Source organism: Stegostoma tigrinum, chromosome 1 (genome assembly GCF_030684315.1).
Source record: "Stegostoma tigrinum isolate sSteTig4 chromosome 1, sSteTig4.hap1, whole genome shotgun sequence".
In the NCBI taxonomy this organism is placed as follows: Eukaryota; Metazoa; Chordata; class Chondrichthyes; order Orectolobiformes; family Stegostomatidae; genus Stegostoma; species Stegostoma tigrinum.
This window is the reverse complement of record NC_081354.1, coordinates 70,873,037-70,898,256: the sequence shown is the minus strand read 5'-3', so window position 1 is coordinate 70,898,256 and position 25,220 is coordinate 70,873,037. Positions and strand designations below refer to the sequence as shown.

Sequence of the window (25,220 nt, the reverse complement as noted above, 5' to 3'; positions counted from 1 at the left end):
AATGTCTACACTACCATATTTCGAGCAAAACTGGAAAGAGAACCTTTTACTGTAAAATTCTTACCAACAGTGACAGTGTCAGTGATTACAGCAAATCCAGGATCACTAAATTGTTGAGTGGCTACACAGAATAGGAGCAGGAAATATCATACTCTAATCTTCAGACATAGTAGAAACTACAGATGCTGGAGAATCTGAGATAACAAGGTGTAGAGCTGGAAGAACACAGCAGGCCAAGCAGCATCAGAGGAGCAGGAAGGCTGACGTTTTCGATCTAGACCCTTCTTCAGAAATTTTCTGAAGGGTCCAGACCCGAAATGTCAGCTTTCCTGCTCCTCTGATGCTGCTTGGCATGCTGTGTTCATCCAGCTGTACACCTGGTCTTCTCTATATGCTAATCGTCCCTCTGATCCAGTTTAACATCCTTTTGAGGAAGTAGAAAACAACCTGTCTGTCACCTTACAACTATGTGCAATTTAGGTTAAATATTACAGATTATTGTTTGACAATTAATTGCTATTTCTTTCAATTTAAGTAAACAGCGTACAACAGAAGCTCATCTATTCTCTACATTAAAATATAGATAGCACTTTGTTCAGTGATTTAATAGTTGCCTAGTTTCCTGTTCCACAGAGTTTCAGCAAAGTGTTCCTGTAATCTCCAGAAGTTTCATCCTAAAACCAGAAACAAATAGGCAATAAGATATCATTTAGGTAAAAAAATGAAAGGCACAATTAAAGTAGCCAAAATATGTCCACCAAACACATTAATGATCAAATGCACAACTGAAATACTCCACTTAAACTCGTCCTTTTCTATCTTTTATTTGTTTTATATGAGGAAATTACCTTCTTTCTAAATCTGGATTCCATTTATTTTGCTCAGAGTTAACAGTGAGTTGTGAGCACTAGTTCAGGCTGGATTGGGAAATCTAGATGCCAACAACAAGGACATGAAGAATGAATGGAACTGGAGGTGATCATGTGGAATGTGTGATAACAGGTAAGAAGGAAGACTTAGGAGGTAAGGTCAGTACCAAAATAGTGGCTCAGGTGGGGCTGTTGTGAAGTACACTGAAATTTCCTAAAATAAACATACAACTTGTGAATCTCAAGGCATCTCTACATGAACATGAGGAAGTGCAGCTTTATATGGATAATTTTACTGCAGTTTTATTCCTTAGAACAAATGACTGAACACTAATCAAAAACCAGAACATTTAACTATTATTAAAAGTTCTGCTCTCAATATAAGCTAAATTGACAGCTATGTCTCAAAGAAAGTTTATTAATCTGCATGCAATTTAGTTTAAAAAATTCTGGACTGTGACTAGGAAGAAACTTGAAAAGAGATGGAAAGTCAATGCTGGTTCATATTTCAACAGGTTCAGTCCATATCTAGGTAAAATGATATCTACATTGAGGATTTATTAAGAGATATTTATTTATTGTCATTTTGAAACAAGTTATTGCTCATTACCAGCAAATCAATGACAAGTATGTTAATTTGTAAATAAATATGTTAAAATATGTTCTACCCTGAGTAAGTTTGCTCAGTTTTGTGCTAAATTATTTAACATCATGCTATACTTGAATTTTCTACATTTCTGTGGTATTAAACAAATAAATTACATTTCTCAACAGAGAGCTGGGTGACAATTAATATCAATAACAATCATTGTGGGGCGGCACGGTGGCTCTGCGGTTAACACTGCTGCCTCACAGTGCCAGGGACCCGGGTTCAATTTCACCCTCGGGCAATTGTCTGTGTGGAGTTTGCACATTCTGCCTGTGTCTGTGTGGTTTGCTCCGGGTGCTCCCCACTGTCCAAAGATGTGCAGGATAGGTGGATTGGCCCATAGTGTTCAGGGATATCTAGATGAGGTGGGTTATAGGGGTTGGGTCAGGGTGGGATACTCTGAGGGTCAGTGTGGACTTGTTGGGCTGAAGGGCCTGTTTCCATACTGTAGGGATTCTAACAGTAAGACAAAGATCGTGGAGCAGTAGTGTCACTAGATCAGTAATACAGAGATCCCCTAATTTTCTGGGGATATGGGTTCAAATCCAAATTTCATGCAATTAATAAATCTGAAATTAAAAGCTAGTCTTGACAATGGTTAAACTATGAAACTATCATTGATCATTGTGAAGATTTGGTTTACCAGTACTCTTTTCAAAAAGAAATCCGTTCCTGTCTGGTGTGGCTTCAGACCCACTACAATGTGGTTTCTTCTTAAGTGCCTTCTAAAATGGTTTAGCAAGCTATTTGTTTGAAGGGTAACAAGGGATGGGCAACAAATGTCAGTGACTCCCATAAGAGAATAAAGAAAGTGAAAGATCGTATGCACTGCTTTTTGTGCAATGGATCAATAAGTCTTTGGGAGTTTCTTCCGTAAAGTAAGCAGTAATATATTGTCATACTGTACTTTCAATGTCTGATTTTCCCTAATGAAGTGGGAAAATTCTAAGAATAAAGTTTTTCTGGTGAAAGCTATGATATCTTTCTATCTACTCCTCTTAAGAGTTCTGTCAATATCTCCAGTCTCCGTGCCATGTTGACATCGACATGAGTTCTTAAATGAACAGTTCTGTAGGATCATGGGACTTTCCAATGGGATTAATCATTGATCAGCTTCAATGCTATTTTTAACTGCAAAAATCTTCTATAAAGATGTGAAAATAGAAATGGCAGGTGTCTAAGAGCTGGGAAGAGAATGTGGTGATTGTAAATACTTAGCAGATTTTCTCTGTCACAATGTATAATTGAGGGAAGATTTTTATACTAAAAGTAATTCCCCTCACAGAACAAAAACTTTCTTCACCTTTCAAGATCGGGGTGAACCAAGAGACTTGGAAGGACGATATATGGGAATAAAGTAAGGAGAAAAACAAGCAATAGGTATAATAAAGCTGAAAGCCATGCTAATAGCAATTAAGAAAAAAACGATTAAAAAGAAAACTATCTGAAGTACATTAATGCTTGATTAACTTTTTTTTTTCAGTGCTGCGCAGTGCTGCTCCTGGCTTGCTCTCCTGCATTGTTCATTTAACCAAGGTTAATCTCCCACCTTGATGGCAATTGCCTAGTGATAGACCTCCAGGGAGTGGGGTAGTGTAGAGAGATAATGGGAACTGCAGATGCTGGAGAATCCAAGATAATAAAATGTGAGGCTGGATGAACACAGCAGGCCAAGCAGCATCTCAGGAGCACAAAAGCTGACGTTTCGGGCCTAGACCCTTCATCAGAGAGGGGGATGGGGTGAGGGTTCTGGAATAAATAGGGAGAGAGGGGGAGGCGGACCGAAGATGGAGAGAAAAGAAGATAGGTGGAGAGAGTATAGGTGGGGAGGTAGGGAGGGGATAGGTCAGTCCAGGGAAGACGGACAGGTCAAGGAGGTGGGATGAGGTTAGTAGGTAGATGGGGGTGCGGCTTGGGGTGGGAGGAAGAACAGGTTAGGGAGGCAGAGACAGGTTGGACTGGTTTTGGGATGCAGTGGGTGGAGGGGAAGAGCTGGGCTGGTTGTGTGGTGCAGTGGGGGGAGGAGACAAACTGGGCTGATTTAGGGATGCGGTGGGGGAAGGGGAGATTTTGAAACTGGTGAAGTCCACATTGATACCATTAGGCTGCAGGGTTCCCAGGCGGAATATGAGTTGCTGTTCCTGCAACCTTCGGGTGGCAAAATTGTGGCACTGCAGGAGGCCCATGATGGACATGTCATCTAAAGAATGGGAGGGGGAGTGGAAATGGTTTGCGACTGGGAGGTGCAGTTGTTTGTTGCGAACTGAGCGGAGGTGTTCTGCAAAGCAGTCTCCAAGCCTCCGCTTGGTTTCCCCAATGTAGAGGTAGCCACACCGGGTACAGTGGATGCAGTATACCACACTGGCAGATGTGCAGGTGAGCCTCTGCTTAATGTGGAATGTCATCTTGGGGCCTGGGATAGGGGTGAGGGAGGAGGTGTGGGGGCAAGTGTAGCATTTCCTGCGGTTGCAGGGGAAGGTGCCGGGTGTGGTGGGGTTGGAGGGCAGTGTGGAGCAAACAAGGGAGTCACGGAGAGAGTGGTCTCTCCGGAAAGCAGACAGGGGTGGGGATGGAAAAATGTCTTGGGTGGTGGGGTTGGATTGTAGATCGCGGAAGTGTCGGAGGATGATGCGTTGTATCCAGAGGTTGGTGGGGTGGTGTGTGAGAACGAGGGGGATCCTCTTTGGGCGGTTGTGGCGGGGGCAGGGTGTGAGGGATGTGTTGCGGGAAATACGGGAGACGCAGTCAAGGGCGTTCTCGATCACTTTGGGGGGAAAGTTGTGGTCCTTGAAGAACTTGGACATCTGGGATGTGCGGGAGTGGAATGTCTTATTGTGGGAGCAGATGCGGCGGAGGCGGAGGAATTGGGAATAGGGGATGGAATTTTTGCAGGAGGGTGGGTGGGCGGAGGTGAACCCTGCAGCCTAATGGTATCAATGTGGATTTCACCAGTTTCAAAATCTCCCCTTCCCCCACTGCACCACACAACCAGCCTAGCACTTCCCCTCCACCCACTGCATCCCAAAACCAGTCAAACCTGTCTCTGCCTCCCTAACCTGTTCTTCCTCCCACCCCAAGCCGCACCCCCATCTACCTACTAACCTCATCCCACCTCCTTGACCTGTCCGTCTTCCCTGGACTGACCCATCCCCTCCCTACCTCCCCACCTATACTCTCTCCACCTATCTTCTTTTCTCTCCATCTTCGGTCCGCCTCCCCCTCTCTCCCTATTTATTCCAGAACCCTCACCCCATGCCCCTCTCTGATGAAGGGTCTAGGCCCGAAACGTCAGCTTTTGTGCTCCTGAGATGCTGCTCGGCCTGCTGTGTTCATCCAGCCTCACATTTTATTATCTTGTGTGGTAGTGTAACTGATTACATTTCTCCTACTTCCAGTAGCCCATTTTTTTTTGTGGATGACAGTTTTGAGTTGTTAGATCTATTTGAAGTCTATTGCACAGTGATAATACCACACAGCATGATATCAAAAGGCAGGACTTTGGCTCCACAAGGATTGTGCGGTTGTCATTCCTACCGATATTGTCATGGACAGATGCATCTATGTTAGGAAGATTGGTGAAGACAAGGTCAATTATGTTCTTTTTCCCTCGTGTTGGTTTTCTTGCCACCTGATTGTAGGCAAAATCTGGCAAGTATGCCTTTAGGACTCTGCCAAATCAGTCTTTAGTGTGCTACCAAGCCACTTTGGTAAGGGGCTTTGAAATCACACAACCAGAGTACATTCTACATCCTCTGTTTTCAGCGTTTCTTTCAATTGATGTTCAGCATTGAGGTGAACTAATTCAAAAGCTAAGGCAGATAGGTATGAAGGGTTAATCATTTCAGTGTGTCCTGACCCACATTTGACTGACGCCATAAGACTTTATGGGGCATCCCCAATCAAAGTAACTCAAATCCCATCTGTTTGTATACTACCATGCAGTCACCCTGATTGTATTTCGCCACAGGTGGGACAGGATATAATGGTGGGTGGTAGAGTCTGTTAGGTACAATTCTATAGGTATGATTATATTAGGCTGTTACTTGACTTAACTCTAGGATACCTCTCCCAAATTTGGAACAAGACTTCAAGTGCTCGATATTTGCAAGATCGATAGGACCGGGTTTGTGGTATTGTTTCTGGTGCCAAGGTCAGTACCATGTGGTTGTGTAGTTTATTCCTTTATTTTAAATTTATGGTATATTGGAATAATTGACAGGATTTTAGGCCTCTTCAAAGGGCAGTTAACCATGAAGCACAATGCTGTGAATCTGGAGTCCCATTTACGCTATACTGCTTCCCTAAAGACAATTAACAAATTACATGGTCACCATTAAAAGGAACAAGCAACAAGTTCCAGATTTTCTTTATTAATCCCACCAGCAGAATTTGAGTTTATGTCCCTGAAGCATTTGTCCTAGAAAGCCTCTGGATTACCAATTACCAATAGACCGCCATCTCCCTTTTCAGACAGCTCTGTACTGGCAGCAACCTGCTCAGTGAAGTTCAGTTTGGATTCCAGCAGGTTCACTCAGTTCCTAATTTCAAATCCTCCTCAGTCCAAACATGGACTAAAAGGTTAAAGAATGACAGGCAAAGACAAAGAGGAAAAACCTAAGAATATACCAACAGTTAAGACTAGATGTTAGGATGATAACAAAAAGACAAAACTAATGGCTCTGTATCAGAATACATATGGTATTCATAACAAATTGATTAAATTGGTAGTGCACGTTAAAGTACATAAACAAGATCTAAAAGCCATTACATGGACATGGCTGCAGGATGACAAGGACTGGGTCTTAAATATTGATGACTGTATAACTGTAAAGAGAGTAGGAAGTTGGATAAAGCTGGAGGGCCAGTACTATTACAATGGCAAAGATAACATCTCTAATAGTAGTTGGAGATGACCTTATATCCGGATGTAGAAAAGGTTTGAATGATGAGGAATAGGGAAAAAAAGTCAATAGTTGGAGTGGCTTACAGGCCCGCTAACTACAATGTAGGATGAGTTAAACAAGAAACAATATTAGGTGCTTGTGATAAAGGGATAGCAATAATCATGCATGAATTTAATTCTGACACAGATTGGAAAAATCAGATTGACAGTGATGGCTTGATGAGAAGTTTGTAGGGTGCTTTTGGGATAGTTCCTTAGAGCAGCACGTTTTGGAACCAAATAGAGAGCAGGTTATATTAGTCTTGGTTTTGTATAATGTGACAAGGTCAATTAATTACCTCAGGAAAAAGACACTTTTAAGATGGACCAACCACAAAATGATTGAATTTTACCTTCAGTACGAAAAAGGGAATATTTAAAACTAGTGTTCTAAACTTAAAAATAAGGGCACATAAGCTCTGCTAACTGAAGTGAAGTGCAATGCTAGGTTGGATGATATATTAACAGAGAAGTAGTGGTACCCATTTAAGGGCATATTTTAAAAAGTTCAGAATAAGTATATTCCTCGCTTAAAGGAAATTTACAAGAGGAGGATCCACCATCTTGGGTGAAGAAGACAAGGAAAGCAGTAAGGGTTAAGGAGAATCCAAAGGGATTTTATAAATACAGTAAGGACAACAGGGTGACTAGGGAGAGAATAGGCCCCCTTAAAGATCAACAGAACTGCCAGTATGTGGAGACACAGGTGATGGGGGAGACACTAAATGAGTATTTTGCATCAGTGCTTAGTTTGCAAAAGGATATAGAAGGTATTAAATATGGGGAAATAGATAATGACATCTTGAAAAATGTCCATATTAGAGAGGCAAAGGAGCTCAATGTCTTAAAACACATTAAGGTGGATAAATCCCTGGGACCTGGTCAGATATACCCTAGAACTCTGTGGGAAACTAGGAAATGATTGCTGGGTGCTTTGATGAGATATTTGTATCATTGATAACCATAGGTGAGGTGTCAGAAGACTGGGGCTTGGCTGACATGGTGCTACTATTTAAGAAAGGTGGTAAGGAAAAGCTAGGGAACTATAGACTGGTGAGTCTGACATCAGTGGTGGGCAAGTGGTTGGGGGGAATCCTGAGGGACAGGATTTATATGTATTTGGAAAGGCAAGGGCTGATTGGGGATAGTCAACATGGTTTTGTGCATGGGAAGTCATGTCTCACTAACTTGAATGAGTTTTTTTGAAGAGGCAACAAAGTGGATTGATGAGGGCAGAGTGGTGGACTTGTTCTATATCGGCTTCAGTAAGATGTTTGCAAGGTTCCTCATGGTAGACTGGTTAGCAAGGTTAGATCACATGGAATACAGGGAGAGCTAGCCATTTGGATACAGAACTGGCTCAAAGGTAGAGGACAGAGTGTGGTGGTGCAGGGTTGCTTCTCAGACTGGAGGCTGAGGACCAGTGGTGTGTCACAAGGAACGGTACTGGGTCCACTGCTTTTTGTTATTTATATAATTAACTTGGATGTGAACGTAGGAGATGTGGCCATTAAGTTTGCAGTTGACACCAAAATTGGTGGTGTCGTGGACAGTGAAGAAGATTACTTCCGGCTACAATGGGATCTTGATCAGATGGGCCAATGGGCCAAGGAGTGGCAGATGGAGTTTAATTTAGATAAATGTGAGGTGCTGCATTTTGGAAAGGCAAATCAGGGCAAGACTTGTACACTTCATGGTAAGGTCCTGGGGAGTGTTGCTGAACAAAGAGACCTTGAACTGCAAGTTCATAGTTCCTTGAAAGTGGAGCTGCACATAGATAAGATAGTGAAAAAGGCATTTGACATGCTTGCCTTTATTGGACAGTGCATTGAGTATAGGAGTTGGGAGGTCATGTTGCAGCCGTACAGTAAATTGGTTGGGCCAATTTTGGAATACTGCGTTCAGTTCTGGTCTCCCTGCTATAGGAAGAATGTTGTGAGGCTTGAGAGGATTCAGTAAAGATTTACGAGGATGTTGCCAGGGTTGGAGGATTTAAGCTATAGGGAGAGGCTGAATAGGCTGGGGCTATTTTCCCGGGAGAGTTAGAGGGTGAGGGGTGAACTCATAGAGGTTTATAAAATCGTAAGGGGCATGGATAGTGTAAATAGACGAGATTTTTTCCCTGGATTAGGGGAGTCCAAAACTAGACAGCATAGGCTTAAGGTGAGGAGAGAGAGATTTACAAGGCATCCAAGGGGCAACATTTTCATGCATGATGGAAGGGTGGTGTGTGTATGGCATGAACTGCTGGAGGAAGTGGTGGAGGCTGGTACATTTACAACATTTAAAAAAATCTATACGGGTATACGAATAGGAAGGTTTTAGAGAGATATGGGCCAAATGCTGGCAAATGGAAGTAAATTTCACTAGAATATGTGGTTGGCATGGATGAGTTGGACCGAAGGGCCTGTTTCCATGTGTACAACTCTATGACTCATTAGACTTAAAGGAAAATATATAATTGCACAATGATGTTACTCTGCCATGCCTTTTCTTGTGTCATGTGCTTTCTCAAGAAAGTCTGGTTAAATTGGCACATTTTAACATACCAGTCAATTTGAGTCTGGGAAAAAATATCTCCAAGGGAAGGGGTCCATTTTAAAATTAGTCTTATCGCGACCAGCAGAGTGATTGGGTGAATAAGGGCAAGTCACTTCACCCTTTCTCACCCAGGAGTTTAATGATTATGAATGGCATTAGGGAATAGGTTGGATAAAAGGCATTGAAGTGTTCAATCAGACATGTTTGTACTGAATGGAGAGGCTGATACAATGGGCTGAATGGCCTACTCCTGTTCCTTTGTTGCCATTTGGAGCCGCAACAAATTGGGGAACCCTACCTGGGTGTGGGGATAACAGTTAAAGAAACACTATTCTTTTATTAAAAGAAGAATTTATCATAAAAGTGAAGCTGTTATTAAGGGCATTCGTGAGACCACATCTCAAATACCTTGTGCAGTTTTGGTCTCCTTATTTAAAGAAGAATGTAAATGTGTTGGAAGGAATTCAGAAGAGATATTATGGCTTTATGCCTGGAATGAGTAGGTTGTCTTATGATGATAGGTTTGAATTCTGGGTTTGTATTACTGGAGTTCAGAGAATAAAAATTTAACTTGATTCAAGTATTTAAGATGCTGAATGGTCTAGTTAAGGTACACATGAAAACTTATTTTCCTCTGGTTAAGTCCAGACCTAGATGCACCATTAAAGTTAGGCAGAGATCAGAAGCAATGATTTCCCTTAGAGGCTCGTACAGTTTTGGAATTGTCTACCTCGGAAGATAAGGAGGCAAGGTTATTGCATATTTTTAAGGCAGAGGTAAATAGATTTTAGTTAGGCAAAATAAATCAAAGGTTATAAGGGGTAGATGGGAATGTGGACTTCAAAACACAAACAGATTAGCCATGATCCTGTTAAATGTCTGAACAGACTTGAGAGGGCCAAATCACCATTTCTGCTCCTCCTAAATCATACGTTTACATGTTCCTGAGAAATGAGGTGTGAGTGACTGTGTATGACATATAAGCAACTTTTGACTCGGACTTTAGAAGAGTGTTCCATTTTCAGTCAAGTCATGGTTTTAAAAAAAGACTTTTCTGCAAATTTTGTGCAATGCTGCTGAATAACTGAGGTTCAGAAGAAGACATGGGTCTTAATGTAGGGTCTAATATGGGGCTATCAATTAAGTAGCTGTTTGTTCATTGTACATGTGACCCATACATGTGCATCGATTAAAGGAGACTAATAAAGTAATCCATAAAATTCTCCTACATCAGCTCTTCTTTATATTTCCCTAATATTATGAGGTACTTGAGTGCTTACTGGGATAGATTTTAATTTCAATTCTAACAGAGTAATCTGCATCCCAATTATAAAACCAATCAGAATTTCATCAGTGGAAAGTGCAAATTTATTTGCTTGTGCCTTCCTCAGTACTTCCTCCTTGTGAAAGCCTACAGTACTTGCCTTCTATCTATGCCAGTACTTCAATCTAAGTAATTCCCTTGTGGAAGAAGCTTTTTAAACTGTACTTTTGAGTGATGGATACATTTCGTTGTAAGAAAGGCAACCCTCCTTTGTAATATTTCCTTGATTTGCATCTCACAAGCAGTAGTCTCAAAAGGCTCTGAACTGCTGTAGTTCCTTTGGTTGCCATCCTGAACTGCTATCCGCAAATGTTTTGAATTGCCAATGTGCAGCGCAGCATTCATTGTGAATAGCAACGCTAACTTAACAAATATCATGTCCACACACTCAATGTATCCCCTTATTCAACCACATTAAGCCTGCAACAAGCCTCCAATACAATGATAAACCTTGCAAGAGCGTGCAACGTAATCTCTCACCCAGCTTCAGTATTGTATACAAAATGCAATATGTCCCACTGGTATTACGTGAGGATCATATAATCAGCTTCTATACAAATGTATCTATCACTCGAAAGTTTCTGAAAATGTAACAAAAGTCTGATTTTAAAACTTACTCACATTCATGATCAAACTGAACTGAACGAAATCATGTTAGGAATTGTAATTCTCAGTAAAATTAGGAGCAGCCTTGACTCTGAAGTTAAGTTAACCTGACATACACTTTTATCAGTTTAAGCCATCTCTAGTTGATACATTGTGAACTGAATGATTCAATGCTCACTTACAATTTAAACATTGTAACATCTTTATATTCAGGTCCCAAAATTATTATGAATGATAATCAATTTATTCTGAAGTTTAATCTGCTTCATTTGTTGCTGACAATTCTAAAGCCCTATTGTATGAGCTGAAGTACATGAAAATTAGCCAAAAAGGCTTCAATGACAGATTGAGGGAGAAAACAATTGAGAGAAGATTGCAGATTGCAGACCTACCTTGATAGTAGCATACACAGATTGGCCATACAGTTTCAAATACTCATCTTGAATATCCAGGAGATCAATTTCTGACCTGCTGACCATGACTCTTGAGAGAGCGTTCTCATCGGTACCCAGGCCCTGTAAAAAAATTCCAATATCTTACATTATCAGTGCCATTGACTATTATTGTATGAATGTCAGTTGGTTAAGTCTGCAGGATGTCTTCACGAACTGCTTTTATACACTGGCATGTCACGTATCTTATGTTTATTGTGACTTCTCTGGTCTGATTAGTGTAAGTTGTAATTGTACATTCGCTATAAAGAAATCTTTTACTTTTATATCATTGTCGTGTTTATTAAGTCAGATATATTCCTTGGTGAAGATTCTGAGTCATTGTATGAATGATGATGTGATATTAGGAACTGATTGGGGATTGACCTATTGCTCCATTTCCACACACAGCCAAGGCATCCATTGCTTCCTCAGAGCCCACCTAGATGGCCAGAGCACGCATTAGGTATGTAAATATTCAAACTGGTGTGTTACAATGGAAATGGGGCTGCTGGTGCTACCTTAGGTCAGTATTGACATACTGTGCCTATGCCACTCAGTTTCAAATGGAGTACAGCTGAAAGAGAGCTTAGTCAATGTTGATATTTATTCTTTCTCTGAAGCTAGAAGAGCAGGAGTACTCCTCCAGGCTCCATAACAACAATTGAAGCAGTTGCACCACTGGGTCTATCCTTTCATAAGGATGTAGTCTACTCCACCCCCTCTCGCTGACCTATCCTTTGTTGTCCCAAATCAGCCCACAGGCCACCTGATTTTTGCACATACAAAGCACAAGCTGAATGGAACTGAGGTCCGTCCTCAAAATGGACAATGCAGCTGGATTTGCATTAGTTGGACATTTCGTGGAAGAAGTAAACTTGCACAGGTCTCCAATTGTATATAGCATGAAGCTAATTTGCTTTAAAACTTTAATACTGGAGCATCTTTAGTCTTTGGCACAAGTAAATACCTCCTTTCAAATTTTACTCCTCTTTATCGGAGTTGAAATTGGTCTTGAGCTCAAGTGAAAAATGAATGCTTGCAAATCAGACTTGACACTCTGCTGAGGTTTGTTACTTTCTTTTATTGGAAGAAGAAAATCCAGTGCACTGTGAACCTGGCTGCTGGTTTGCCATCATCCATTCTGTGCAATTTTCAGAAACCAATTTTATTTCCTTAACTTTTAGAATTTTTGAATATGCTAGTAATAATTGCAGCACATCCATATATAAAAAAAACAAATCGAAATAAATTAAACTAAACTATGAAAAGATCAATAGGACACTATAGTAATGGCAGCACATATGATATACTTGGGCACACACATTGAACTATTTTCAAATGATTACATAATGAAAATTGATGTTAACATGTTTCTGCCCAGGCACTTAGTAGCCTGTTGTCAAATTCCTCTTTCCTCAACTAAATGAAGGCAGTAAACCATTTTAAACAAACAGATTAATGTCTTTGTTCAATTGCAGAAAGATGAATTTCATGTGTTCATGTTAGCATTCATAAGATAACATTGCAAACTGCAGTTTCCAAGCTCATGTATTTAGGAAAGTAGTTGTAATGCAAGATTAACAAATTATGTGTACCTAACATTCAAATGTTTGAAGTTTGATTAAGCCAATCAATACAAACATCAAAAATCATTTAAGTTAACCAGAAGGCATTAACTTGAGAGCTGAACATGGAATAAACTCAAGAGTTTTAGAAGACCTCGTATGGATTTGATTTCCAAGGGTAAGGCAGAACATCAAATGATGTAATTTACACAAAGGAAAGATTATTTCAAAAAAAAAGCAATAATTTGGGATGGAGAATGAAAACTGTAGAGGGAGAGGGGCAAGGAAAATGGGTCAAGTACATATAATTAATTGGCCCAAGTGTGAGAATGTGTAAAGTATTCAATATAAAATAGACTAATTAATCGAACAAAGAGATATGATTTGTTTAATTACCAGTCAGAATGGTTGTTACATGGTGATCAAGGTCGAAAAATAAATACTGCAGGGTTTCAGAAAGCTGTATTAAGAAGTAAGAATAGCCCTAACAGTAAAAGATGATGAGGACAATATTCAGGAAGCTTCTTGGCTCCAAGAATCATGAAACAGAATTGGTTTGAGTAAAGATTAAGAACAACAATGATCAGATCACTAATTTGTAGATCCCTGAAAGTAGTTATATTGTTGGACAGAACAACCAGCAAGAAATATTTGAAAATTGTGACAGGGACAACAAAATAATATGAACAAGTTTAACATTCATGTTGACTTTTTAAAAACTAAGTAGGCAAACATAGACATAAAAATGAGATTATTCAAAGCTTTTGTGAAACTTTCCTGGAACAAAACCTTGTGGATCCAACCAGAGGTAAAGCTATTTTCAATGTGACATTGTGAAATAAGGCCGGATTAATTCATAATTTCATAGTAAAAGAACCTCTGGAAAAATCCAAATCCTAAATACAGTTGAATTCCATATTATGTTTGAAAATTATGTACTTCAGTCCAAACCAAGAGTATTAAACTTAAAGAAAGCCAATTACTTCAATTTGAGAAGAAGGTTGGTTAAATCTGTTATTGTGTACAAACCATAAAATTTTGATAATTGGAAAGAAGTATTGAGAGCCAGCATTTAAAGAAACCATTTTTTAAAAAATCAACAAAAACATATTCTATTAAAATACAAAATGTCACCAAGAAATATCCATCTACCTGGGGACTATTAGATAAATTAAGGTTAGCATTATATTAATATAAGAAGCAAAAATGGTTGCCGTGTTTTAGAAACCAGCAATGGGTTACAAAAAGTTGATAAAAAGAGAGGAAATACAATATAAAAGTAAACTTGCTAGAAATATAAAAGCAAATTGTAAGTGATTTGACAAGGACATAAAAATGCTCAGAGCAGCTGAAGTAAATATGGATCCCTTTGAGGCAGAGATAAGATAAATTGTTGGAGAGGAAGAGGAGATGACAAAGCCTATGAACAAGAATTGAGTGCTTGTTTTATGCCCAGTAGGAGGTGAATATGTGTGAAGAGCTTAAGGTAATTAATGTCAGTGGAGGAAATGTATTAGACAAATATAAAGGATATAAAAGGAATATAAAGGAATTGATGGGCAAAATCTTAGTTTCTAAATGAGATTGCTACAGACATGATCGATGCACTGGTTATGATTCTTCAAATTCCTCAGATTCGAGAATTGTTCCATCAGATTTGACATTAGCAAATATAATATCACAATTCAAGAAAGACAGGAAGAAAATTGGGAATAAAAGGCCCTAAAGCATAACATTAACAGTTAGATACATGCTACAATCTATCATTAAAGATGTCCTAGGAAATTATGGTGACATCAGACGAAATGAGCATAGACATTATGCCTAGAAAATTGTGACAGCCAATGTGCCTTTGGGGATATAAACATATTTTATCTTGGGGTGATGGTCCCTTGGATTTCTGTAGGATCTGATTTGTGGCAAAATTCCTGGCTTACCGCAAGTTATCATATGACCAGGTTGCTTGGGAGTTAAACAATTAAGAGAAAAGTCAATATATGCTCATTAGAGGACCTGGTTATGTGTTCAAGCCATTTAGTCGTTCAGCTTGACATCTCTGAGACAGAGTTTAATTGAAATGTTGCATGTTGGATTTCTGGATTTAAGCAGTCTATTAATTAAAGGGGTGCTAGTGTAAGGGAGTGATTTGTCTTACATACAGAGAAAGAAAAAGCAAAATACAAAGACCCAGAGGTAAACCCTATTAGAACTGGGGGAGTTCAGACCCAAGATAGCCGCACTAACTTATTAGGGATTCCTCTGTTAAATGCGGGGTTTCTTACCATAGGCCACTGAAGGAAATTGAAGGATCAACCCTATTGAAACAAAACAATAGATCTAAGAAATATCAACCCTTTTACAAATCTTCGAAGGACTCCTCAGACCAATCAGTTAGTATTCCAGTTTTTAACAAGTATCTGAATTGAGTTTATTGGAGGTGTGGAAGAAAAGTGAATTTAAGAAGTTCAATTTAAATTACAAGTAACTGAGTTAATTGTACTTTTAATGTCTTTAGTTGTAGAAATACCCAGTGACCACTTAAGGTAGGTTAGTTGGTATCAGTCATAATCTTTGACCTTCGAGAATTTTTTTTTGAAAAATTGAACCATAAACATTGTAGTTTAATTCTTTTACCGTGTATGCATTTCCAGATTCTAGAAAATATAATAAACATGTTATTTGTATCCACTGAAATCATGAAAACTCTATTAGAGCTTCTGAGGGTGTAGCTAATAGATGAATGGGAGCCAGTAAATGTGCTATTATTTTTACAAGCCATTCAATAAGGTGTTACACAAAAATGGAATATGCAAGAGAAGAGTTAACAGGATTTGGCAATACTATATTAGCATGTAAGGACAATTGAATAACGACAGGAAGAGAAGATTAGGGAATAAATAAAGTATTTTCAGTTTGGTAGACTGTAATTTGAGGAGTGCCACAAGAATCAGTGTTGGGATCTCAGATATTTACAATATATATTCATGATCTAAGAAAAGACAATGGATATATAATCCATTATAGCAGCTGTTTAATTAATAAAATGTTTAAATCCTGAAATCCAACATGCAACATTTCAATTAAAATCTGTCTCAGAGATGTTTTCTATCCTCCTAAAACCTAACCACTAAATAGCTTGAACACATTTGCTGATGATACAATGTTAGGTGAGAATCTAAGCTGTGAGGGAAACACAAAGAAGTTGCAAGGAGAAACAGACAGGTTACGTGAATGGGTAGTAATGTGGAAGTATGAGGTATTCATTTTGATAAGACGAATAGAAAAGCAGAATATTTTTTAAAAGGCTTTGAACTTCTAAACATCCAAGAAGATTTTGCTGTACTCATACAAAGAACACAGAAATCTGGCATACAGTTGCAGCAACCAGTTAGGAAAGTAATGACATGTTGACCTTTATTGCAAGGGAATTGAACTACAACATATAGTCTTGCTACAATTGTATAAGGATTTGGAGTGATAGCACCTACAGCAGTCATGCTCAACATATATAAGCAAGGATGTATTTACATTGCAATGTAATGAAGACTCACTAAATTGGTTCTTGGAATGTCAGGATTATCATAATTGACGGGCTGAGTAAATTAGGTCTATATTCTCTGGAGTTTAGAAGAATGAATTGATCCCATTCAAACAATTGTACTAATTTCTGCAGAGGCTTGACACAGTAGCCACTAAGCCATTATTTATCCTATCTGGGAAATTTAAAATGTGTGACACAGCCTCAGTGTAAGCGGTTAACGATTATAACTGACATGAGAGGTTTCTTCGCTCAGGAAGTTGCAAGATTTTTAAATTATCTGTCCAGAAGAGCAGTGGGGCGAAACATCAGAGAAGCACCCTATTTGCCTCCATATTACATTTGGGGACAGCTCCAAGTGGTAATTATCTTGGCCATCTTTGCAAGGGTGTCGCATTGCAACTTAACATTAATTAGTAGTGAATGTAGGATTTAAAAAGAATGTATAGTTACTTACATATTCATACTGGAGATTGATAATTTAACCCATTATCCTAACATGCCTTAACCTTTCGTTTACATTTACAAAAACATTTTTCTCTTCCATGTCCTCGCAGATGTTTTCATTAGTGTGAGACAGATGTTAAGTGACCAGAAGAAAATTCAGTTCAAAATTTAAATATTTTACTGGTTTTCCTTTGTTTGAAATTCTACAAACACAATGAATGACAGGGTCAATAAAAGAAATCCAAATAAAAAGCTATGCAGTAGTGATGAAGAAAGTCATGCAACAAAATGTTTTTTCACCCTATTTTGAAACTTGAACAACAAATAGTATTTATGTAGCATCCAACATTGTAAAACCTCAAAATTTGCTTAATGGGCGTTGTATGAAACATAATTTGACATCAAGTCACATAAGGAATTATTAAGGTTGATTGCCAAAATCTTTATTGAAAAAATATGGTAGTCAGGAGTTTTCTAAAGGAGGAAAGCGAGGTAGCGGCGTAGATGTTTTGGAAATTGTTCCAGTGCATAAAATTGAGGTGGACCAAGACCAGGCCACCAGTTGTAGAGTATTAAAAAATGGAAGTGCTCAGCTGACCAGAATTTGATGAGCATAGATGTCTTGATGGTTTGTTTAGATTCCCTACAGTGTGGAAACAGGCCCTTTTGCCCAACAAGTCCACACCACCCCTTGAAGCATCCCACCCAGACCCATCCCCCTATAGCCCACACACCCCTGAACACTATGGGCAATTTAGCATGGCCGATCCACCTAGCCTGCACATCTTTGGACTGTGGGAGGAAACCAGAGCACCAGGAGGAAACCCACGCAGACACGAAGAGAATGTGCAAACTCCACACAGACAGTTGCCCGAGGTGGGAATCGAACTCGGGTCCCTGGCGCTGTGAGACTGCAGTGCTAACCACTGAGCCACCATGCTGCTGTAGAAGACTGCGGAGGAAGGGAGGAACAAGACCATAGACAGAGTTAAAGACATGAATAAGAATTTCAAAATCCCGGCATTGGCTGATCAAGTGACAAAGTAGGTTAGCAGGCACAGCAATGGTGGGTAAACTTGGTGTCAGTTTGAATACAGACAACAGAGTTTTGTAGAATCAAAAAAATTATGCAGGGTATAATAACACAACGTACCTTTACACTTTTGTGGATTCTTTCAGCAAAATAGGCAGGTGTAGACTTTGAACAACTAACTAAAAAATAGCAAACAAAAATAACCATTTAAGAGCATATCAAAACCTTTTTTGTTTATCTCCTCCCCCATCCATACCTTGCTCCATTTATCAGCTCAGCCGAACAGCAAATAAACTATTGCATATTCTGCTCTACTAGTGAATAAATCTAACCCAGAGTTCCACCTCTTGTATAATAGATTGATAATTAAAGATTTAAACATTGACCTAAATCCTTGAAATGGAATTATTATTGTTGTCAAAGCAGGTTGCATGTACCTGTAAGAAGGCACAAAAGATGACCACTCACCAGCAGTACTGAAAATGTACTTCATAATGTCATGCCACTTAGAAAAGAAAGGAAGATTTCGCAGAAGGGCTAAATAAAATTTTTAACAACATTAATGGGATTATAATTTATCAGGAAAGATTGAACAGGTTCATGATTTTTTTTCCTCAATAAGAAAATAAGACTGAGGAGTTTCCTAACAGAAATACTTAAGATTCTGAGGAAGGGTCACCAGACCCAAAACGTTAACTCTGATTTTTTTCTTTACAGATGCTGCCGCACCTGCTGAGCTTTTCCCGCATTTCTGTTTTTGTATTTAAAATTATGAGTAGTTTGGATTGGTTAGCTATAAAGAAAATGTTTCCTGCTATGGATCAATATAGAACTAAGGATAACAAAACAAAGTTATTTGTGAATAAATTGAACAGAGAATTCAAGAAATCTCATTTGCCTAAGAGAATTGTTGGAGTTGAGGAGAACAGCAAAAATGCATTTAAGAGAAAATTCATTCACATGAGGAAGAAAGAAGAGAAAAGGTTGGATGATCAAATTGGACTAGAAACATTGAAAATCGGACCATAGAATAGGAGTAAGATATTCAGCCCTTTGATCCTGCTCGCAATTCAATATGATCACGGCTGATCATCCAACCCAGTAGCCTGTTCCTGCTTTCACCCATTCCCTTTGATCCCTTTAGCCCGAAGAACTCTATCTATGTCCTTCCTGAAAACATTCAATCTTCCAGCTTTCTGTGGCACAGCCGGTTTATCATTTTCTGGGTGAAGAAATTTTTCCTCATAAGTGGCATACCCCATATCCCTTAATTTGTGACGCCAGGTTGCTGGTGCTGATTTATAGATTTCTACAAGGTTCCATCTCATTCTTCTAAACTCCAGTTAGTACAGAATGAACCAATCCAGTGTGTCTTCATACATCAGTCCTGCCCCGCCATGAATAAACCTGGTAGAGCTTTGTTTTATTCCCTCCAAAGCCAGAACATCCTTCCATGGATAAGGGCACTAAAACTGCACACAATACTCCAGGTGTGGTCGCAAAATGTCCCATACATTTGCAGCAAGATATCCCTCCTCCTCTGCTTGAATCCTCTCATTCTGAAGTTCTAAATACCATTTCCCTTTTTCTCTGCCTGGTGCACCTGCATGCTTACTTTCAGTGACTGGTGTACAAGGACACCCAAGTCTCATTACATCTCCCCCTTTTTCGAACTAATGTGATTCAGATAATAATCTGCCTTTCTGTTTTCGCCACCAAAGAGGATGACCTCAATATACTCATGTTGAATTTCGTCTGCCATGCATTTGCACTCTCACTTAGCATTTCTAAATCAAACTGAAACATCTTCATATCCTCCTCATGGATCCCTCCTGCTCAGCTTTGCATTGTCTGCAAACTTGGCGATATTACATTTCATTCCCTCATCTAAATCATAAATAAATATTATGAGTAGCTAGGATCCTAGCATTCAAAATGACAGCAAGCAGGTTGAGTACCAACTCCTAAATCCTTCCAAAACAGATGCATGACAGGCAGTTAGAGCAGAGGAGATTCCTGGTTAGAAAGTCAGAACCTCTATCATTGCTGACAATGTTCCAACTACAAAATACATATAAAAAATGCATACTTTCACAACAACCTGAACCTCTGGAGTGGACTATAACATGCAATTACCTAGCATTCAAATTTCTGTACATCTCATTTGACTTACCCATTGTCAACATCAAATCCTTCAGATCTCCAGACATTTCACTCTTAATGCTATCTTCTATAGTTTTGTTGGTAACTGCCTTGTACTCATCAAATGCTACCAAAGAAAAAATCAGAATTCAATTTTTTGTTCCAATTTGGAGGGAAATATAAACACTTTCAAATAATTTTCTTACTTATTAGTAGCTGAGCAGGGCTCCTTAAGCACAAGACTTCGATAAATTTAGCTTCGTCTGTCCCCAGTCTCTTCTCACCCGCCTTATAGAGGGCCTATAGGATACAACAGGACAATTACATGAACAACTTCAGTTCAGTAGCAACAATGTTTGTTAAGAGTCAAACCCCTGGGCAAATTATATGTATTGGAAGGAGCAGCCTTGCTGCATTCAACAATTAATATAAGGGAACAACAAAGTTACCTTTTTGGATTGAACGTGAAGGATAAATTTGACTTCTGATGAAAACTGATATTACACATTTTATTTATATAATTGCTGATTTGTTAAATATTTATAGGAAGATATGAGTTTGAAGAATATAATTCCTGATAATGAAATGACCTTCAGTTATTAAGTAACGAAGGAAAAACACACCTAGTATCTATGTACATTAGTATATTTTACCTATTACATAATTCATCAGCAAAATATCAAGGAAAATTCATTGAAGTGGTTACAATGGTGTGAATTTATTTATAGAACATGGCCGAAGCAGAGTTTATACATTTTAGATCTTGTGTGACTGCTTTTACAATATTGCTGTTACCCATTTCAACTGTTTGTGTATGCTACTGAAATACTGCTTCTTTTGCTTGGGAACCAGATGTAAAAGAAATGGTTTATGTTTGCTTTGATAAATCCAGGATGATTAACTCAGGATTTTGATTAACAGCCAGTGAAGGTAATTGACATGAGCACTCCCTGCAGTTGTCATTGTCATAAGAATGAAAAACAAATTCATCCTCTGTTTTTTAATTCCACACTAGATTAAACTTTTGAACTGAGGCAATCTATGCATTCTTGGAGTTTGATAAGTACAACACTCAATCAGGGCGGCACGGTGGCTCCGTGGTTATCACTGCAGCCTCACAGTACCAGGGTCCCAGGTTTGATTCCAGCCTCGAGTGACTGTCTGTGCGGAGTTTGCACATTCTCCCTGTGTCTGCGTGGCTTTCCTCTGGGTGCTCCGGTTTCCTCCCACAATCCAAAGATGTGCAGGCTAGGTGGATTGGCCATGCTAAATTACCTGTAGTGTTCAGGGGTGTGTGGGTTATAGGGGGATGGGTCTGGGTGGGATGCTCCAAGGGGCGATGTGGACTTGTTGGGCAAAAGGGCCTGTTTCCACACTGTAGGGAATCTAATCTAATCTAATGTCTTCACATTTCATTGAATTCAGCCTTTAACATAATGTAAAAGGAAGGCAATCAAAGGATGATTTGAAATCAGTGTCAGGAGAAATACAAGCTGGTCTACTTTCCAAAAAAACTGATCCTGGATATATATTCCTGCTGTTAGATAATTACTGTATTACCAAAACTAGTATCAAGTTTATTACTATTTCTTTGAGGACTTTAGTCAATGATTTATGATCCTGTTTATGAATAAATCATAAATCAACTTTTAATGAAAGCTAAGTTAAAATCCAAAATATTGTTAATTATTTGGTATTGTTGCAAAGATTCCCAGTTCCAATCTCAGTTTAAATGAATATTATTTATTAACTTCAGTACTATTTTTACACAATTTTTTTTCTGATCTGCTCTCTGCATCATTATATACAGTCTTGAAATCTGGAAAACGTTCAATTTGTGTACAGTAGAAATATAACATGTTACAACCACATTTCAGGACAGAACAGACTGCTGGGAAACTCTATGTGCCTATGTATTAGTTTTGGAGAATGTACTAATTCAACTTGTGTAATTATGGCTCCAGGGACCATTCAGGCAACATTTATAATTTTAATTACCCATTACCAAATCAAACTTCTTAATTTAAAAATAACAAACCTGAGCATCACTCTTAAAAAGTCTTTCATCCACAACCTGGCAATTTTCATCCCTCCTAGCCTGGTAGTAAACAAAATTAAAATGTCATAGAACATCTGCACAAGGCTTAAGGCTAAACATTACAATTAGCATTGGTTATACAAAGGTTCTTCCATAGCTATCTTAAATGCATGGTTTAATTCTCTTATTCTATACTTAAGTTCTATAAAATGTTTTGATTATCTTCCAATTCTGATTAGGGTGCAAATCCAAAAAAACCTCCTTTTTTCAGAAACTGATGGACCGGCTGTATTTTTCTAAGATTTCTTCAGTTTTTATTTTGGGAATTAATTATCTGGAAAAGGTTATTTAGATCCAAAGTTCTAAAACAAGGTTTGGGTTTTGACAACATATTTCCTAGTCCATGTCATTGTACATTCTCCTGCTATATAAAAATTGGATGAGCAAGTTCCAACCTTAAAAGTAATAAAGTATGGCTGTGCAATATCCTCAAGATAGCACAGCACTTCAAAGTAATCCAAAATCATGAAGTACATCGAACATCCTAAGGACATACTGAAGTGTGAGATAAATGCACTTATTTGTTCCAACATCATCCATATTCACAGAATCACGGAGCTGTTATACTGCAAGAGGAGGCTATTCATTGGCACCAGTTCTCCAATGAGCATTATGGTTTAGTATATTCACCAATCTTTTCCCCATGCCCTTGAACATTACTTTTATTTACGTAATCATCCAATGTCCTTTCGAATGTCTCAACTAATTCAGTCTCCAACACACTTTGGACAGTACATTCCAGACCCAAACCACTTACTCTGTTAAAAAGATTATTTTTTTCTTCTCACCTCACACTTGCTCCTTTTGTAAGCCACTTTAAATCGATGGCTTCTCTTCCTTGATCCTTTTATCATTGGGAATGGTTTCTCCCTCTGTATTCTATTCAGATCTTTCAGGTTTCAGAAAATTCAAGTCCTCTCTCAGCCTTCCCTACTACAATTACGGCGGGCCCAACCTATCATTATAACTCATATTCCTTCTCTCTGGAACCAATGTTTTAGATTGTATGCACATCCTCTCTGTGGTGTGACACGCAAGAAAGCACATAATACCCAAGCTGAGGTCTAATATGCATCTTGTATAAATTCAGCATAACCTTCCTGCTCTTGTATTTTATGCCCCCATTGATAAAGCCTAGGATAACAAATGTTTTATTTACTGTGCCTACCACTTTCAATAATGTTATGCACATACATACCAACTTCTTCTGCTTGAGCACCCCCATAATTATTGAATTCCTTGCTTTATATTGTCTGACCATGTTCTTCCAACCAAAATACCACACCTCACACTTTTCTGCGTTAAATTTCATCTGCCACCTGTCTGTGCACTTTACCAGCTTGTCAATCTAGATTTGAAGTTCTGAAATATCCTCCTCAGAGCTAAGAATGCTTTTAAATTTTGCATCACCTACAATCTTTGAAATTGTCCCTTGCACCCCAATATCTAGATGATTAGTAAATATCAGGAAAAGCAGGGGTCTCAATACTGACACTGGGGAGCTCCAACAGACACCTTGAATAGATCAAGATTGAGGAAGTTGATGTGTTGGAAATTTTGGCAAACATTAAGATGGATAAGTCCCCAGGGCCAGACCAGATTTATCCTAGGTTGCTCCAGGAAGCGAGAAAGGAAGTTGCTAAGCCATTGGCAAAGATCTTTGCTTCCTCACTCTCCACGGGAGTCGTACCGGGAGATTGGAGGGAGGCAAATGTTGTTCCTCTTTTCAAGAAAGGGAATAAGGAAATCCCTGGAAATTACAGACCAGTCAGTCTTACGTCTGTGGTCAGCAAGGTTTTGGAAAGAATTCTGAGGGATAGGATTTATGACTAGTTGGAAAAGCATAGCATGATTAAAGTAGTCAGCATGGCTTTGTGAGGGGCAGGTCATGCCTTACAAATCTTATTGAGTTCTTTGAGGAAGTCACGAGACAGGTTGACGAGGGTCGAGCAGTGGATGTGGTGTACATGGACTTCAGCAAGGCATTTGATAAGGTTCCCCATGGCAGGCTCATTCATAAAATCAGGAGGTATGGGATACAAGGTGATTTGGCTGTCTGGATTCAGAATTGGTTGGCTGACAGGAGGCAGAGAGTGGTTGTAGATGGTAAATATTCTGCCTAGAGGTCAGTGCTGAGTGGTGTCCCACAGGGCTCTGTTCTTGGGCCTCTGCTCTTTGTAGTTTTTATAAATGACTTGGATGAGGAGGTTGAGGGGTGTGTCAGCATGTTTGCTGATGTCACAAAGGTTGGAGGTGCCATTGATAGTATTGAGGGCTATTGCAGGCTTCAGTGAGACATTGACAGAATGCAGAGCTGGGCTGAGAAATGGCAGATGGAGTTCAACCTGGATAAATGCGAAGTGATGCATTTTGGACGGTCGAACTTAAATACTGAATATAGGATTAAAGGCAGGATTCTCGGCAGTGTGGAGGAACTGCGGGATCTTGGTGTTCAAGTGCATAGCTCCCTCAAAGTTGCCACCCAGGTGGATAAGGTCGTTAAGAAAGCATATGATGTTTTGGCTTTCATTAACAGGGGGATCGAGTTTAAGAGCCGCGAGGTTATGCTGCAGCTCTACAAAACCCTGGTGAGGCTACACTTGGAATATTGTGTCCAGTTCTGGTCGCCCTATTATAGGAAAGACATGGAGGCTTTGGAGAGGGTGCAAAGGAGGTTTACCAGGATTCTGCCTGGACTGGAGGGCTTGTCTTACGAGGAGAGGTTGACTGAGCTCGGACTTTTCTCTCTGGAGAGAAGGAGGAAGAGAGGTGACCTGATTGAGGTGTACAAGGTAATGAGAGGCATGGATACAGTCGCTAGCCAGAGACTTTTCCCCAGGGCAGGATTGACTGCCATGAGGGGTCATGGTTTTAAGGTGTTAGAAGGAAGGTATAGAGGAGATGTCAGAGGGAGGTTCTTCACCCAGAGAGTTGTGAGCACATGGAATAGTTTACCAGTGGTAGTCGTGGAAGCGGAGTGATTAGTGACATTTAAGCGACTGCTGGACATGCACATGGACAGCAGTGAATTG

General features: G+C 39.2%; 1 protein-coding gene across 2 annotated transcripts in view; it reads right to left on the bottom strand.

Annotated features, from left to right (window-relative positions):
* Positions 1-324: 324 nt before the first annotated feature.
* anxa3a (annexin A3a) overlaps positions 325-25,220 on the bottom strand; it is a 68,664-nt gene continuing 43,768 nt past the window's right edge. For both annotated transcript variants that reach the window (XM_048563059.2, XM_048562979.2), the window contains 6 exons: positions 22,129-22,188; positions 20,297-20,390; positions 20,122-20,217; positions 18,069-18,127; positions 11,324-11,446; positions 325-674 (listed from right to left, as the gene is read on the bottom strand). In XM_048563059.2, coding sequence (XP_048419016.1) covers positions 615-674; positions 11,324-11,446; positions 18,069-18,127; positions 20,122-20,217; positions 20,297-20,390; positions 22,129-22,188 — 492 coding nt within the window. In that variant the 3' untranslated portion in view covers positions 325-614. The remainder of the gene's footprint in view (positions 675-11,323; positions 11,447-18,068; positions 18,128-20,121; positions 20,218-20,296; positions 20,391-22,128; positions 22,189-25,220) is intronic.